Raw genomic sequence first — 15,904 nt, 5'->3', positions numbered from 1 at the left:
AGATACAGAACAACAAGTAGAATCATAGAATCCTAATAAAACCATGGGAATGAGAACCTGCCTTAAAACTGGCTCATGGGAGGTTTCTATAATCTTAATTTGCTATTGATGCAATTATTGCTTTTTCTTGTCTTTTTAATCCAAACAAGATGTTTGCAGTGGCCGTGGAAAGGTGCCTGAAATCACATGCCTGAATTCATTTAATTTGCCAACATTGTCTTTTTTCTCTCTCTCTTTCTGGTAATGGGCAAGAGTCAGTTCTGGTGCATTAGGTACTAAATCTCTTCAATTACCAGCCGAGAAGAAAGATTTAAAATTGTGCTTCAAAGCAACAAACTGATTTAGTTTTAAAGCACAAACACTTCTCCTGTGGAGCCTAAATTAAACTGCAAAAGGACCCAGAGGCCGAGGAATTAAACAAGGCAGGGCTGAGGTTCAGGCCAGTGATAGGAACCATTTTGGTTTCTTTCATTTGAGCCGCCTGTTGCAAAAGGAAGGGGGTTAGAAACAAGCTGAAAGGCACACCTTGTGGAAGAAAGTGCAACACTGTATTAATTGCTTGATAACTGGACATGGAGTAAAGTTGGTTCAGAGGATCTAATCAAATCCTTAACCTCTTTTCCTTTTCTTTTCGGGTGCCTGGCAGCCATTTTCAACGTGGATGACTCTGTGGTTGATCTGGAGACCCTGGCAGCCTTGTATGAAAACGTGAGTGTCAAAGCTAGATTCCGTATCTTTCTCCTACCCGAAAAATCATTGAACCATTCATGTTCTTTGGTAAGAAGGATTTTGACATAGTGTGGAATAGACTAAGGCACAGAAACACAAGCTTGAATGGGAGTAGACATGAGAGAGGCACTAGGTTCCTCACTCTCACTGTGGTAACTGCGAATACTACATCTCACTGCACATCTGCAATGCAGGGCAGCTCAGGTGGAGACCACATATGTGCCCTGGAACCCAGCCATGACACCTGCTGGCAGAGTGAATGAAGGTAAGTTGCCTACTGCAATGATGACATATACCAGTGTCTTCCTCTGAAGAATGGGAATGCTAATACCAGCTTGGATGATAACTTTTAGTCCAAATGAGCTGGGGGCATTGAGTATGAGAAGCAGTCTAGGATGATGGGTATGTGTTTAGATTTAGGTTTGAGGCTCTTCCATTGCCTGCTGAGTGAATGACCTTGGGCCATTTGCTTAAACTCTTTAAATCCTGCTTGATCATTAGTACAATGGAGAATATAGTGGACTCTACCTCGTTTTTTATATTAAATGAGAATTTAATACATGTAGCTGTAGCAGTGTATTTTGAAAGTAAACAGCACTATAGACATATAAGGTCTTTTGATTTTGGTTATAAGGTGGAAAAAATAACCCACAGAATTAGCATGCTCTCTTGAGAAGATGACACAGAAGAGTCAGAATTCCCACTATTGTTAATTGTTCTGGTTTCACTGTTAGGTTATAAAAACATAGATTGAACCAGAGCCTCTTAAGTAATGGTATTTACCAGGAAGCTGCCTGGGGCTCCATGGTATGTTGTAGTCACCCAGCTAAACAGATGATTTATTTCAATATTTATGTCCCCTGGGACCTTAAGTCTCTTATAGGAAATTTCCATAGCCTAATATTTCTAGGCCTGGTGGGATCACCAATTTCTTACTCATTTTCACATCCTTTCTGTATATCAGGAGCTGTTAAGTAGAACCAGTTAGAAACTTCTAACATGGTTGCATCAGTAAAGCTTTCATTACTAAACCTTTACTTGGAGGTCAGCAAGGTATAGTAGCAAAAAGACCAGTTCTAAGTCAGAAGTTCTTTACCAGATACTTAGAGTAAGCCTCACTGGAATCATCTGTTAACTGAAGAGACAGTAATTGATGTTAAAGGACTTGGTCAAAGGCAAAGCACCTTCCAGATGCTTTTTGTTGTTATCATGAGCTCTGGACTATGCACATGGTGGGTACTTGTTAGCTCACAGTGGAGGCTAGCTGCATGCAACTGAAATAGTTGGATAAATTGGGAAGGTATGCTCCCAAATGCCACAATAAGTGGTACAGATAAGTACTTACAAAATGCAGAGAAAGGGAAGATGGTAACTAGAAATAAGAATGGGGAGCCGGTGTAAGTTAGGAGGGCTGTTCTGAGGGTAAAGAGGTGAATGGGTAGGGTGACTTGCCCCAAGTCTGCTTACAGGGGAAGAGACGGGGGAGTCAAAGGTAGTAGACAAATGTCTCGGTGCATCTGTTATGACCATTTGTATTAATTAGCCAGTGATTCTCAAACCTCAGCATGCATTCGAATCACCCGGAGGGCTTGTTGGCCCCACCCCTGGAGTTTCTTGTATCTAGAGTGGGCCAGTATTTGCATTTCTAACAAGTGATAGGTGATGTTGTTCTACTAGTCTAGAGAATTACACTTTGTTTCTATTTTTTGGTTTTTTTGAGAGATAGTCTTACTCTGTCACCTGGGCTAGACTGCAGCAGTGTCATCATAGCTCACTGTAATCTCAAACTCCTGGGCTCAAGCGATCCTCCTGCCTCAGCCTCCCAGTAGCTGGGACTACAGGCACCCGCCACCACACTCGGCTAATTTTTCTGCTTTTTTGTAGAGACAGGGTCTCGCTCTTGCTTAGGCAGGTCTCTAACTCCTGACCTCAAGTGATCCTCCTGCTTCTGCCTCCCAGAGTGCTAGGATTACAGGCATGAGCCACCGCACCCGGCCCTAGGGATCATCCTTGAGACCTACCACCTTAGACAGCTTCTTACTGCTCATTTTTTCTTTTGTTTTCTATTCAATGCAGAGAGCCCAAGAAGATGAATTGGTTAAAATAAGAAAGTATTACGAGACATCTAAAGAAGAAGAACTGAAGCTGCTGGATAAACCTGAGCAGTAAGGACACTTGAAAACTTTTCTCTTAGGCCAAAAGAACTAGTTTCTAGCTCCTTGCCTCCCAGCTCTGAATAACCAAACCTAAATTGTACAGTGAGCTAATTCACATCACCGTCAATCTGTGACCTATTGCATGCAACAGAGTGACCCTGCTGCCGGGAACAGCAGCCCTGAGATTTGTGCTGCTGAACACAGTGTCTCCCTCCCTCTCCCCACCCCACGTGACTCCTCTTTCTTGTTCTAGCAATTTGTTAATTCCTCCTAGACTAAACATTTTGGCCAAAAGGGACTGAGGAAGGAAGAAGGCATTGCTCTGTTTAAGGTTCTGCTGATGTCGTTAAAAATATGGTATCAGAGTGACAGAATTAAAATTTATTTTTCTAAATGTCACATCCAGTAAATACAGCCGGAATGTGCCAGCTTTCCCCAGATTTCTCCACCTGCTCTGCCCAAGTCCGGTGTGACGTGCTCACCCTCACCCTGCCTGTGCTTGTTCTTTTCTCCACTCACTATCTAGAGCTGCTTGCCCTACAGTTTGGGATTTTGTTCCATATGCTTTGCAAACCCAGAACTCCAGTGTACAACTGAGTGACTCTTAGCCTAGGCTGGGCTTTTTGGGGTCTCCAAGCCACAGACAAGCTTCAGGGGCTCTGCAGCCCCACGGCCCCACCCAGCGTTTCAGGGCCCAGGACTCTGTGAAAATGTAGAATGGGTTCAGAGCGGATGGGGGCTCCTTGGCCTGTTGCTACCTTGAATGCTTCTTGTCCAATTCAGGCCAACCCTCTCAACCTAGAGGGGAGGCAAGTGTAGAAAACAAAGAGGAAATGGAGTGATCAGATTTAGGGTAACAAGTCAGCCTTAGAGGCATCCATGGTTTGCCCTGAAGCCTCCATGCCTTGTCCTTGTGTCCTCTAGAATGCCCCAGTCACCATGGATACCTGGACATTTAGACCCAGAAAAATAGCTCTAAACTACTGGGGGAGGGAAAAGATTTCTAGGTTTACTCAGTTACCGATAACCTTCATGCTAGTTTTGAGAACCTTAGCTGAGTTGCTGTCATATGGAGCGTGGCCCAAAATCCTTCTGCTCCCCAAGTTAGTTCATAAAGCCTAGAAATATTGTGAATCGGTTCAGATGGGCTTTCACTGCCCTTCTCTTCCACACACCTGGGCCCCCTCCCTACCACCTGCTACCCCCAACTGATCCTGTAGTTTATTCTCCAAGTCATGTTTCCTAATATAATAAATTAATTACTGCTGAGGTTCTAATGACTGAAAGTGAAGTGACGAAAATGGGATATTGAGACACTGTGACAAGGCCGTGAGGGCAGTGTATTTGGGGACAGTCAAGCATATCAAGCATTTGGGTAGTGCCAGCTATTCCAAGTTGTGCAACTCCTCTAAGCCTGGAGTTGGCAAACTTCCTGCGAAGGACCAGATAGTATTTTGGGCTCTGTGGGTCACAGGATCTGTCACAGCTATTCAAGTCAGCCACTGTAGTGCAGAAGCAGCCACAGACAATACATAAACAAATGGGCATGGCTGTGCCCCACTGAAATTTTATTTATCAACAGTGAAATTTGAGTTTCCTATCATTTTTACGTGACACAAAATGTTATCCATCTATTGATACTATTTTCAACCATTTAAAAATATAAAAACAGGCCAGGCATGGTGGCTCACACCTGTAATCCTAGCACTCTGGGAGGCCGAGGCGGGTGGATCGTTTGAGCTCAGGAGTTCGAGACCAGCCTGAGCAAGAGCGAGACCCCGTCTCTACTAAAAATAGAAAGAAATTATCTGGCCAACTAAAAATATATATAGAAAAAATTAGCTGGGCATGGTGGTGCATGCCTGTAGTCCCAGCTACTCAGGAGGCTGAGGCAGGAGGGTCACTTGAGCCCAGGAGTTTGAGGTTGCTGTGAGTAGGCTGATGCCACGGCACTCACTCTAGCCTGGGCAACAAAGTGAGACTCTGTCTCAAAAAAAAAAATAAATAAATAAACATATAAAAACAATTCTTAGTTCATGGGCCATAGAAAAACAAATGGTGGGCTGGATTAGGGCTGCCCATGGGTGTAATTTGCCAAGTCTTTACCCACTCAGTAGCCTGTGCTCTAAGCTATGGGAATGGCCGACCCAGTGAAATGAATAGCTGGGGAGAGGTTGTGTGTTTCTGCTACTAGAAGCATTCCCCTTTTCCTTTTGTGTTACTGCCTTTCTATTAATAGTATTATATTTCAAGACAAATTGCTAGGATATAAAATAATGGTAGCAGATAACTAACAGATAACTTATTCCTGTTTTCTGTACTGATGATCTAGATAGAAAAGAATTTTTAAAGTTTATAAGTGATCATCGTAATGACTTCCCAAACACGCAAAGCTGTTACTGACGCAAAGAGGACTACTGTGTTGGGCTGTTGAGATGACATGCTTGGGGGAAAGATGAGGCACAGAGAGGTAGGGGCCTTCAGACCTGGGTGAATTTCACCTTTGTTCCCAACCTCCTGCACAGGCCAGCATTTGTCTGATTTATGCCAGAGTCTGATTCTCTGGCAACTTATTTGCCATTAACTCCGAGTGAGTCGACTATAAGCATGTTTTACATACTGGAAAATATGAATCGTTTATAGTTTTAGCACTGCACTTTCCTAAGAGTCCTGTGGTGCCCAGTCCTATAAATCATAGCTTGGAGAGACCGGCTTCATCACTCACCTCATCAGCTCCCTTACACCCAGTGCCAGATTTAGAAAGCCATTTCCCACAGAGGTGTTGTCTGCTTGGGACCAGGCTGTCTGAGAGCCACTCCCTCTGGAGATGGCCCTTGATTCTTTTTGTACCCTGCCTGCTGATGGTGGTGAGGCGAGGCAGGGCTCCACTGGGTTTAATTGGGCCTGACGCGTGGCCTAGAGTAAGGACGCCACGTTCAGCCCACCGGGGATGCTCCACCAGGGTCCATCGCTGCCTTGGGACCACCCAAACCAGGCTCTGTTAGTGTACTCCTCCGTGGGAGAACACAGGTTACAACATAAAATTATACTGTGTGGATAGCCCATGTGCACACAAACCTTAGATAATACTTCAGAGGTTTAGGGGATGATGAACCAAATGTTAATCCCTTAAAAATGGTAAGGCACTTTGCATCATTCCACCTGTCAGCTAAGTTGCTGCAGTGGATGTGTAACCCAAACAATGTGAGACACAGAACTTCTCGCATATGTACGGCTAAAGTTGCAGTCTTTCTTGTGAAAATTAGCCTACATTGGGGAAAGAAGGGAACGATCCCTTATTTGTGGTTTCTTTGGGTAGCGGACAGTATTTAATCATATTATTGAACCTAGAATATAAAGTTAGATTAGCCCAAAAGGGAATCCATCTATAAATATTCTAAAGTACCAAGGCCCAGCATCCAAGATCCTATACTTGGGGATATGTACAAGAGTATTATCCCAGCTCTGGTGGGTAGGGTATAAAGCACAGTTGAGGGGACAAGATATTTATCAGACACTCGCTTCACAGCCTTCAAGGTACCCTATACTCCTGGCACTTTGCCAGATAAATGGGAAAGGAGCTATGATGCTCTTTGCATGGCTATATTTGGACAACAAGTGATATAAAATCATATTTATTTTTTTCCAAATTTGCTTCTCTCATATTTTGTATCTTCACATTCTACCAGTTGTCCAAGCCAAAAACCCACAAGTCGTCCTGGACCCTTCTCAGCGAGCCTGGGGATTAGGCTGTCACTCTGGGTCTTGCTGCCCTGGTAGCTTTCTCATGCGTTTGCCCCTCTCCATTCACACTGCAGGCCGCCTTCCCTTTTCTCTTGCAAGATTACAGCGGTGGCCTAGTAGATCTCCCAGCCTCAAATATCCTGTCACCTCCAACCAGCCAAGCCACTGCCATGGGGATTTTCTAAAACAAAAAGCTGAAAGTATCACTTTTCTATTTAAACTCCTTTATTCCTTCAGAAAAAAGTTTAAATTCCTTATTTTGAACACAAGACCCCATTTTAGCATCTGGCTTCTCCTCACTTCCCCCACTGATGCCATTCAGACTGCCAGGGCTCTCTGGCAGTTTCTCACACGTGTGGTGCACCAGCCCCCGGGGCTCCGGGAACCCCAGCTGACATCCCTCCGTAGCTCCCCTTAGAGACCCCATCGCTGATAGCATGTGTCACCCTCCACAGTAGCCATTGATTCATTTCTCAGATTATTGAGAAGGAATATTATTGTAAGTTAAATTCTGTTCCCAGGTCTTCACCTGGTATCTGATACCCTGTAAGTGCTTCATATGTGCCTAAAGGATGGACCAACAGTTAATTTTCAGTGACATGGTTCTATCCAAAAGTAACATAAAATTTCTCACCTTCTCTCCCCCACCCCAACTCTTTAATGTGTTCCAGAACCTCTTCATGCAGAGGATGTTAGAACTTTAAGATTCTCTAAGAACCTTCCCAGTGTAAGCCCAAACCCCAATAAGGCTTTAATCCTAGAGAGTCTTACAATTCAATCTTACCCTTTCTTGGATCACACAAGTTTTTGAGCCTATGGTATTGTCTCCTCATATTGGTCCTAAACTATCTCTTTTGAGACTAGTTATAAGCAGTTATTCATCCAGCATTCCCTACTTTTCCTCTGTGTCCTTGCTGGTGAGCTGAGGCATTGATCTGTATGTTCGCTCACGTGGTCTCTGGAACTGCTTCACTAGTTTTGTTCATTTTGACTAGGGAGCGTACATACTCCCGGGATGTGTGTCCTACTTGGGGAAGGCTGTCTCGTGGTCACATATGGAAGGGGAGAAATGCAGGGTACTTCCTTCCAGATAGCTCAGCATCTGAATAAATCAATCTCCCCAATATTTATCACAGGACCGAACGCTGCCAGTCCTATGAGCTTCTTACTCCTCGTATATTTGTAAAAACTGGTGATACTTCTGATTTCAGTCATGATAAATGAATCAAGTGTTTAATACTATATTGATGAAGAAACAGTTTACCCATAGCTTAATTGTTTCATCTTGTCCTAATCTAGAATTCCTACAACTTTCTACTTTTATATTCTATCATGTGATTTTCATAATAGAGCTACAGAACTTTAGAACAAAGGTGTGTTTTCTTTTATGAGTATTCCTTGCTTCAATTCAATGTCATTTTAAAAAAAGATTATAATCTGGTTGTAGGATAAGTAAGAAAAACAGCTGATAGTTAGAAATTTATTAAAACCTAAATCTCCCCAACAGTATCAGCCAAGAAAATTTCTTTGACTATAGAAAGAAGCAAGCTCCAACTTTGCTTCTGTGTAAAACCATTCTTGGTGAGAGATTGCAACATTCCAAAGTAATGATGTTGCGAGTTGACCAAGACTTTCAGAAATATCAGTTAATCATCATTTCAACTCCAAAATGAAATAAATGGCTGTTAGTGGATTTTCTCCTTTTCTGTATTCATATCCAACTGTTTCCACCTATTTCAGTTTATACGCCTTCCTCTGGTCGTTGGCCTGGAGAGTATGTAGCTCTTTCAACTTAATTTTGCAAAGGGCACCAGTGCCCGACTGCTCAGACAGTGAGCTACTGTGTGTAGGTCAGTACTCACCTTTAGCTTTTAAGATCTTTCTTGCCATTTTTTTAAATGAAACTTTAGATTGTCTACTTAATGAGTACTGGCTTTGTTTTGAGTACTGAGCTATGAACTATGTCTATATGGGTAAGTTGATGTGAAAAAGTAAACAAACATCTGGAGAATTTGATCATTATAGACCATTATGTTACTCACTGAACAAAAATAATAGCAATATCACTTCAATAAGAAAAAATTTTTTAGTCACTTATCTGTAGATATTTGCCTCAAGTATTCAATTTCCTTAGCCTCTATAAGTACACCTTGGAATGCTGCATTATGAGGGAGTTTATTGTGTAATTTTTCTCATATGCTAACAACTAGGCCTTTCCATTTGGGTTGAATCTCCTGTTTGGATAGCAGGAGATAGATAACTTATTGATGATTCATTTAGTATACTTGCATTAACATTCTGTTTGGAAAGTAATTTATGTACCATACGTTTATTCAGCATCATAGAAACCCATTAAAAAGTGGCCATGTTGTCACCATTAAACACATACGCTTGGAGTTCTTTGAATTTCTGCCTATCTTGAAATTGTCAAATAAATGTTCTCATGGTGGATCTTGTTCATCCACGTTTTTATTTTCCTTGTGATTTTATATGAAGCTAAATGATACATTTTTATTTTTACAGATTTTTACATGAGTTAGCCCAGATTCCTAATTTTGCTGAACGTGCCCAGTGCATAATCTTCAGATCTGTCTTTTCTGAGGGTATCACCTCCTTGCACCGAAAGGTAGAGATCATCACACGAGCTTCTAAGGTAGGTTTCTCTCTAATTTTAAAGATGGCCTTGCTGTTATTGGGGATAAAGGAGGAAGTTGGGAGTAGAAGAAGAATGGCACTATAGTGTCATTTAGAAATTGACTTCAGATTGTGGATTTCTCTAAGTGTAAATGTGATGATTATCTGGCCCAAGTGTGAGGGTGTGTGTGTGTATGTGTATGTGTGGGAGAAAGAAAAGGACATACAGACTGAAGAAGAGAAGGAAGAGAAAAAAAAATGACACTTTTATGTATTTCTTCTCAAAAATTTCATATGTCTTCCAAAGTACATACTGGCTACTAAAAACCAATCTGGATAGCATAGTTTGTTTCCTCTTCCACAATCTGGATTGCAAAAGAGATTTTGCTTTAGACCCATGCACATGATCACCTGAAATGTGTCTACATAGAGAAATAAAAGAATTCTAGAGACTTAATAAGTGAAATAAACCACTGTGATAACGAGTGATTGGCAAATACATTTTTGTTGGCTTTACCACACTAGTGTTCGTTATTGCAAAGTTAAATTCTAGCACTTGGCTCTTTCCCACAGTTGGCCTATGCTCTTAATAACATGATATTCTTCTCCACAGATACTATAGTACTTAGTTGCTTATCATGGAGGCCTGATTTTTATTCCTCTAAGACATAAGGGATTTCAATGAAGAAAGCATAAATATTACCAAAGTATAATATACACCCACTAATAATACCTGAAAGCCAGGAGCAGAAGTCTGCCTGGAGCTGAATTTTGCTTACTTGCTTTACCCTTATATAAAGGAAAATAAAGTCAAATAAGAAGACTATAAAGAAAGAAAAAAAAGTTTCAGTTGAAAAATTTGCACTGGAAGTTAAACATAAGTAAATGAAAGGCAAAACAGATGAGATAGGGAGCCAAAGAAAATGCTAAGCAGCTTGAAATTGTAAAAGTTAATAGACATACTGCAAACACTTAATAAACATGAGTTTAATAAATTTAATAAACATGGTCTATGGCCTTAAAATGTATTATTATAGTTCACCTCTGAGGATTATAGCCAGGGATAAAGACGAACCTACCTGCTATTATGTCTACTCTGAATTTTATTGTTCTTATAGATACATAGTCCCAAAACACACTGTCAAAAGATAAGCGTATAACTATACCAACTCCCTTTTTATAATGTGTAAATACTTTAAAATAAGTGTTAAAAATTAAATTGGTACAAATGAAAATATAAATACTAATATTTAATCCTCAGTATTAAAACATGTGCTGTTTAATCTGTTGAGTGGGTAGAAAGTGATGGCTGTTAACATATTTTTTAAAGATATTTAGGGCTTAGTAAAGTGTATGTTTCATTTTACCAACTGTTAATCTTGTGGGTAACAGCCACTGCATAGCCTATTGGGTACTCTATAAATATTTGTTGTTGAATGAACCTAAGTACGTTGGGAGTCCAGCTCCATAATAATTGGTGCTTGCTGTCACAGGGCTTGCTGCACATGAAGAGTGTGAAGGATATTTTAGCTCTCATTCTGGCTTTTGGAAATTATATGAATGGAGGAAATAGGACTCGGGGACAAGCCGATGGATATAGCTTAGAAATTCTGCCCAAACTCAAGGATGTCAAAAGTCGGGTATTTATTTATTTTTCATAATGAGTTTCTATACTCTGCCATAATTTTCTTTCTTTACCTTTAATTTGAAAAAAAAAAAAAGTATTTTAGATTGTTCCATACATTTCTATCCTCCCCCTAAGAACAATCATTTATTTTAGAGCATGCATTGTTTTCTTTGTTTTCTTTTGACTTTTGAATAAAGATAGGTTTTTCACGTTAGAACTTATTTTCGATGACACAATCCCCCAGCTTTGTTTGCTCTCACATACACAATTTGGTATTGAACAGCTGCCCACAATGAGGGAATAAAACAGATAGCATCCAGTGTTAGTGTAGTGCAAAGACTGAAGGCTGTTTGAATTTAGTGGTGTCTACTTGTAATTTACTCATTCCTGAGTGGCAGAGAAATGTTGAATCACCAATTGAGCTGAGCATTTGAATCCTTCTTTTGCTCACACAATTGGGCTGGGGGGTCTACTGTCAAACTCGCAGAGCCTGATTATCATTTGGCTCCACACCCCTGCGGAGCTACCTCTTTAGAAACAACCAGTCCATATCTAGGCGTCCCTTGGGGGGCAGGGGGTGGAGGGAGGGGAAACACACAGGCAAATTAGAATTAGACCCCTGTGAACAAGACACAAAGGCCGCCTTGTGGGAGGGCCTGCTTGCCTGGCCTCCCAGGGTCATAAAGTGGCATGGTGCTCCTTTTAAGCTGGCCCTGATTGTTTTTCACGCCATTAAGAACACACAGTTTTTGAAAGGTTTCAAGGGAGGGATGGTTTTCTGTTCTAGTCTCTGATTCCCCTGAGCACTCCCCACCCCCTCCTGTTTTGGCTTTATGCCAGAAAATATGAAGAAACAATTTTTTGTTTGTTTTATCTATTATCTCTGAAGTCTTATGGATTATGTTTGTTTTCCCCCACAATGGATCATGTATTGTCATTTCTTTGTATAGCTGGCATAACAAATGGATGGGACAAGGAGGAGGAAAGAAAATCTTGCCAGTATCAAACAGAATTAGGGCCAAGTTTCACAAATTAGAAGTTTCACAGCCTGAAATTTCAGCTCTCAACTATGTAACAGGCTGTCTCGCGGGAACGCTTTTCATTTATGTTTCTCTTTTAAACCTAGGATAATGGGATTAATCTGGTGGACTATGTTGTGAAGTATTACCTGCGTTACTATGATCAGGTAAGAAATGCCATTATGTGGAAAACTGCGTTACTTATTGTTGGCATTCAGAAATTGGATGATGGATAGATGCATGGATGAATTTCAAGTCCAACATAGAATCTGAGAGCTCTCCAGCGTCCTTGGTTTACAGAGGAGAAAACTGAAGCCAAGAGATCCTGGTTGACTCTTATGAAGGGAAGCTTTATTCAGTGGCACAAATCCACTGATTCTCAGTCCACAGCTTCAGAGAGACCTCCAGTTGCCTCAGTGCCTTATGACCAGATTGTGAGGTTCTCTGTGAAACCTAGATCCACCCAGTAATTGGTTATAGTTGAAACTGGATTTTGAAGATACAGAAAAAAATTTAGGAAATTAAGACACATTAATACCCAATATTTTATCAGTAATACCTCTGTGAACAAGTTGAAGGTGTGGAATTTGAAAAATGCATCTTCTCTGCTTAGATGACATTTGCAATTAGAAATAAACATTTCTGTGAAAAATCCACCTGAACACAATTTTCTGTTTTATTCCTTCTTGTTAAATCGAGAATAAGGAGTCCTAATTTTGAGAAGAAAGAGGTATTGTTATAAGTAGTTGAGAAATACAGCAATCACTATGAATGGAAAAAGTCTCAAAGGAAAACATTGTCAGGGCACCTGCCTAACTGTTGGTGTAAACAGGGTTCTTCCCAGGCACCGAGAGAAGAAAAGTAAAGATTCCAGGGCCTTGTTTTCAAAAGGCCTACAATTTCATCCGGAAGACAAGCGAGGCACTGATGAACTCTTTCGTAATTTCTCCTCCCCTCTGGTGGCCTTATCTAACTGTTCTCTATATATCTACAGTCAGGCTTATTTCTCCCTCTCTCCAAACTTCTCCCTTGTTTCTGTTAAGGAGATCATAGTTTTTGGTCATTCAGGCATGAAGCCTTGTACACTGCTTTCTGTCCTTCAACTAAGTTGTTTCTGATGTCTCTCCGTGTCTGTCTTTCCTGCTGACCCCAGCTTACTCAGGCTGTGAGACGGCTCACCTGGAGTTGCTGCAGCTCTTCTCCCCGCTCTGGGCCATCCCACACCCTCCTTACATAGTTCTGATCTCATCACTTTTTGACTCAAAACAGAAGTGGCTCCCCATTTGCAAGCCAATTAAGGCACTACTCAATTTAATTCTAGTCTTTTACAACCATGCTTTTATTGCTTTCCTTCTACACATATTCTGTGAGCCAACTCAAGACTTGCTGGTTTCCAAACACACCCTGTGCTTTCTTACTAGCGTGTTTTTACTTCTGATGTTCTCCCTAACTGAAACTAACTTTATCTCTGCCTTTTTATAAAGCTTCCCTTTTTATCTCATTAATCCTTTCCAAAAATACTAAATTTAAAGATCTTTTGGGGAAAAGCTCCCAGTAACATTACCAATATATGTGTCATAGACTTAACCACAAAACTGTAGATCCTTGTGAGGAAATTTACATAATTTTGCTGAGAGATAAAATATAAAGTGAGGAAAAAAAATAAAACCCAGTTTAAAAAATGCGCAAAGGACTTGAATAGACATTTCTCCAAATAAGACATACAAGTAGCCAACAGGTACCAGTATCACTAATCATCAGGGAAATACAAATCAAAACTACAATGAGATATCCTCTCATGCCTGGTAGGATGACTGTTAAAAAAAAAAAAAAAAAAACAGAAAATAACAAGTGTTGACAATGGTATGGAGAAATTGGAACCCTTGAGCACTGTTGGTAGAAACGTAAAATGGTGCAGCTGCTATCGAAAACAGTATGGAGGTTTCTCAATTAAAAATAAAACTACCATGTGATCCAGCAATCCCATTTCTGGATATTTATCCAAAAGAATTGAAACGAGCATCTCAAGGAGACATTTGTACTCCCCGTTTCATTGCAGCATTATTCATAATAGTCATGATTTGGAAACAACCTAAATGTCCATCAGCAGATGTATGGATAAAGAAAATGTGGTATATGTGTACTATGGGATATTGTTCAGCCATAAAAAAGAAGAAAATCCTGTCATATGCTGCCACATGCATCAACCTTGAGGACATTGTACTGAGTAAAACTAATCAAGTAGCAGAAGAACAAATATAGAATGATTCCACTTGTATGAGTACCTAAAATAGTCAAACTTATAGGAACAGAAAGTAGAATGGTGGGGGAAGGCGGAAATGGAAAGTTGATGTTCAGTGGACACAGAGCATCAGTTATGCAAGATGAAAAAATTCTAAAGACCTGCTGTACATTGTTCTTATAGTTAACAATACTATACTGTACACTTAAGAGGATAGATCTCATGTTACATGGTTTCTTACAACAATTAAAAAAATAGAGTGACATCCTCTCTAGTGGAAATACTAGTCAGAATTTCAATCAATCTTAGAAATTGGCAAAATTATTTTAAATATTATGTAAAAATAATTGGACAAATTTGATCAGGATTAAAAAAATGGGAAAAATCACTCATTTGTGTATTTAAGTGTATTACAAAGCTTTAAAAGTATGGAACAATAGAATAACAGATTAAAAAAAAAACTCAAGAAAATGGAAAGGAAATCTCAGAAATTGATCCAAATAAATATGTGTTAAGTATGTGATAAAGGAGAAATTTCAAGTAATTGGGAAGAAGAAATTAAATTGTCTTCTTGACGTCATACCAGAGCCCAAAGTAAATTTCTAAAGAACAACAGCGTTAAATGTAGAAACAAAGAATAAAAGACATATAAGAAAATATACATAAATATATTAGTTTTCCAATCTTGGAGTATCGAAGTCCTGTCACAACATTCAATCTAAAGCAGAAACCATAAAAGACGAGAATGACAACCTTGAATGCATAAAAATAAAAGACTTGGATTCCTAATTAAAATTGAAAAACACTTTAGTATGTCAAAAATGACTTAAAGAAAACCAAATTATAAATAACATACTGGGGAAAATATTTGCAACCTAATAGATAATGAACTCTCGAGAATTAAGAAAAGGAGAACTTGTCCTTTCTTATTAAAAAAGGTAGCAAAGACACCACAGGAAATTTACAAAAGACAAATAGAAGATATAAATTGCCCACTACGTATATATTAATAGAATAAGCAATGTGAATTGATCAAACCTTTCTTAAAACTGTCGTGTATGGTTGATCAGGTTATACTCTATTTAAGGTCTCTAGCCCAAATGGAACTCATATCTAGCCTGCTCTTGATTCACCAAACTATGTATCCTATAAAGGGCACCTTTAAAAAAAAAAATTCACGTAAGGATGCCACGTGCTTGTCAAGATGTTTGTCCATAAAGCTGTGCCTATCTGCAGGAGATACCTTTTCCTACTTCATATAAATAAGCTATAGCCTAGCAAGGTTTTGACCTTTCTATATTGAAAGTCCTAGAAATGTGCATAACCTTTCTTGGAATTTCTGCCCTAAGGAAATAACTGAGGACTTATATCACCATTTTCTTATAATAATTTCTAATAGCAAAATACTGGAAAATTTTTAGTAGGTGTCCAATGATAGAGACTAAGTTCAAATAGATTATGCTAGCATCATAACTAGAATAATAAACTGCCAGGAAAGTATATAGCAGAAAATTAGTGATATTAGAAAGTTTTCTTGATCTGCTTTTAAGTTACAAGCATGTGTTTCAAAATTATATGTATAGTATAATCTGAAATATGTAACTATAAATACACATAAACAGAAAAAAATCTGGAAATATATACATTAAAATGTTTTATTATTTCTGAATGTTAGGATAGTAAGAGTTATTTTTTAACTTCTCTTTCAGTTATTAAACATAATGAACATGTATAACTTTTATAAAGGGAAAAA

At 39.5% G+C, this 15,904-nt stretch overlaps 1 protein-coding gene across 2 annotated transcripts in view; it reads left to right on the top strand.

Moving 5' to 3' along the window:
• The window catches only part of FMN1 (formin 1), a 353,923-nt gene that overhangs the window by 213,670 nt on the left and 124,349 nt on the right, over positions 1–15,904 (top strand). For both annotated transcript variants that reach the window (XM_069462066.1, XM_069462074.1), the window contains 5 exons: positions 647–708; positions 2,806–2,894; positions 9,153–9,282; positions 10,757–10,903; positions 12,017–12,076. In XM_069462066.1, the coding sequence (XP_069318167.1) occupies positions 647–708; positions 2,806–2,894; positions 9,153–9,282; positions 10,757–10,903; positions 12,017–12,076 (488 nt within the window). The remainder of the gene's footprint in view (positions 1–646; positions 709–2,805; positions 2,895–9,152; positions 9,283–10,756; positions 10,904–12,016; positions 12,077–15,904) is intronic.

Source organism: Eulemur rufifrons, chromosome 2 (assembly GCF_041146395.1).
Source record: "Eulemur rufifrons isolate Redbay chromosome 2, OSU_ERuf_1, whole genome shotgun sequence".
Lineage (NCBI taxonomy): Eukaryota > Metazoa > Chordata > Mammalia > Primates > Lemuridae > Eulemur > Eulemur rufifrons.
Note: the sequence above shows the minus strand (reverse complement) of the source record. Positions and strands in the feature narration are given on the sequence as shown.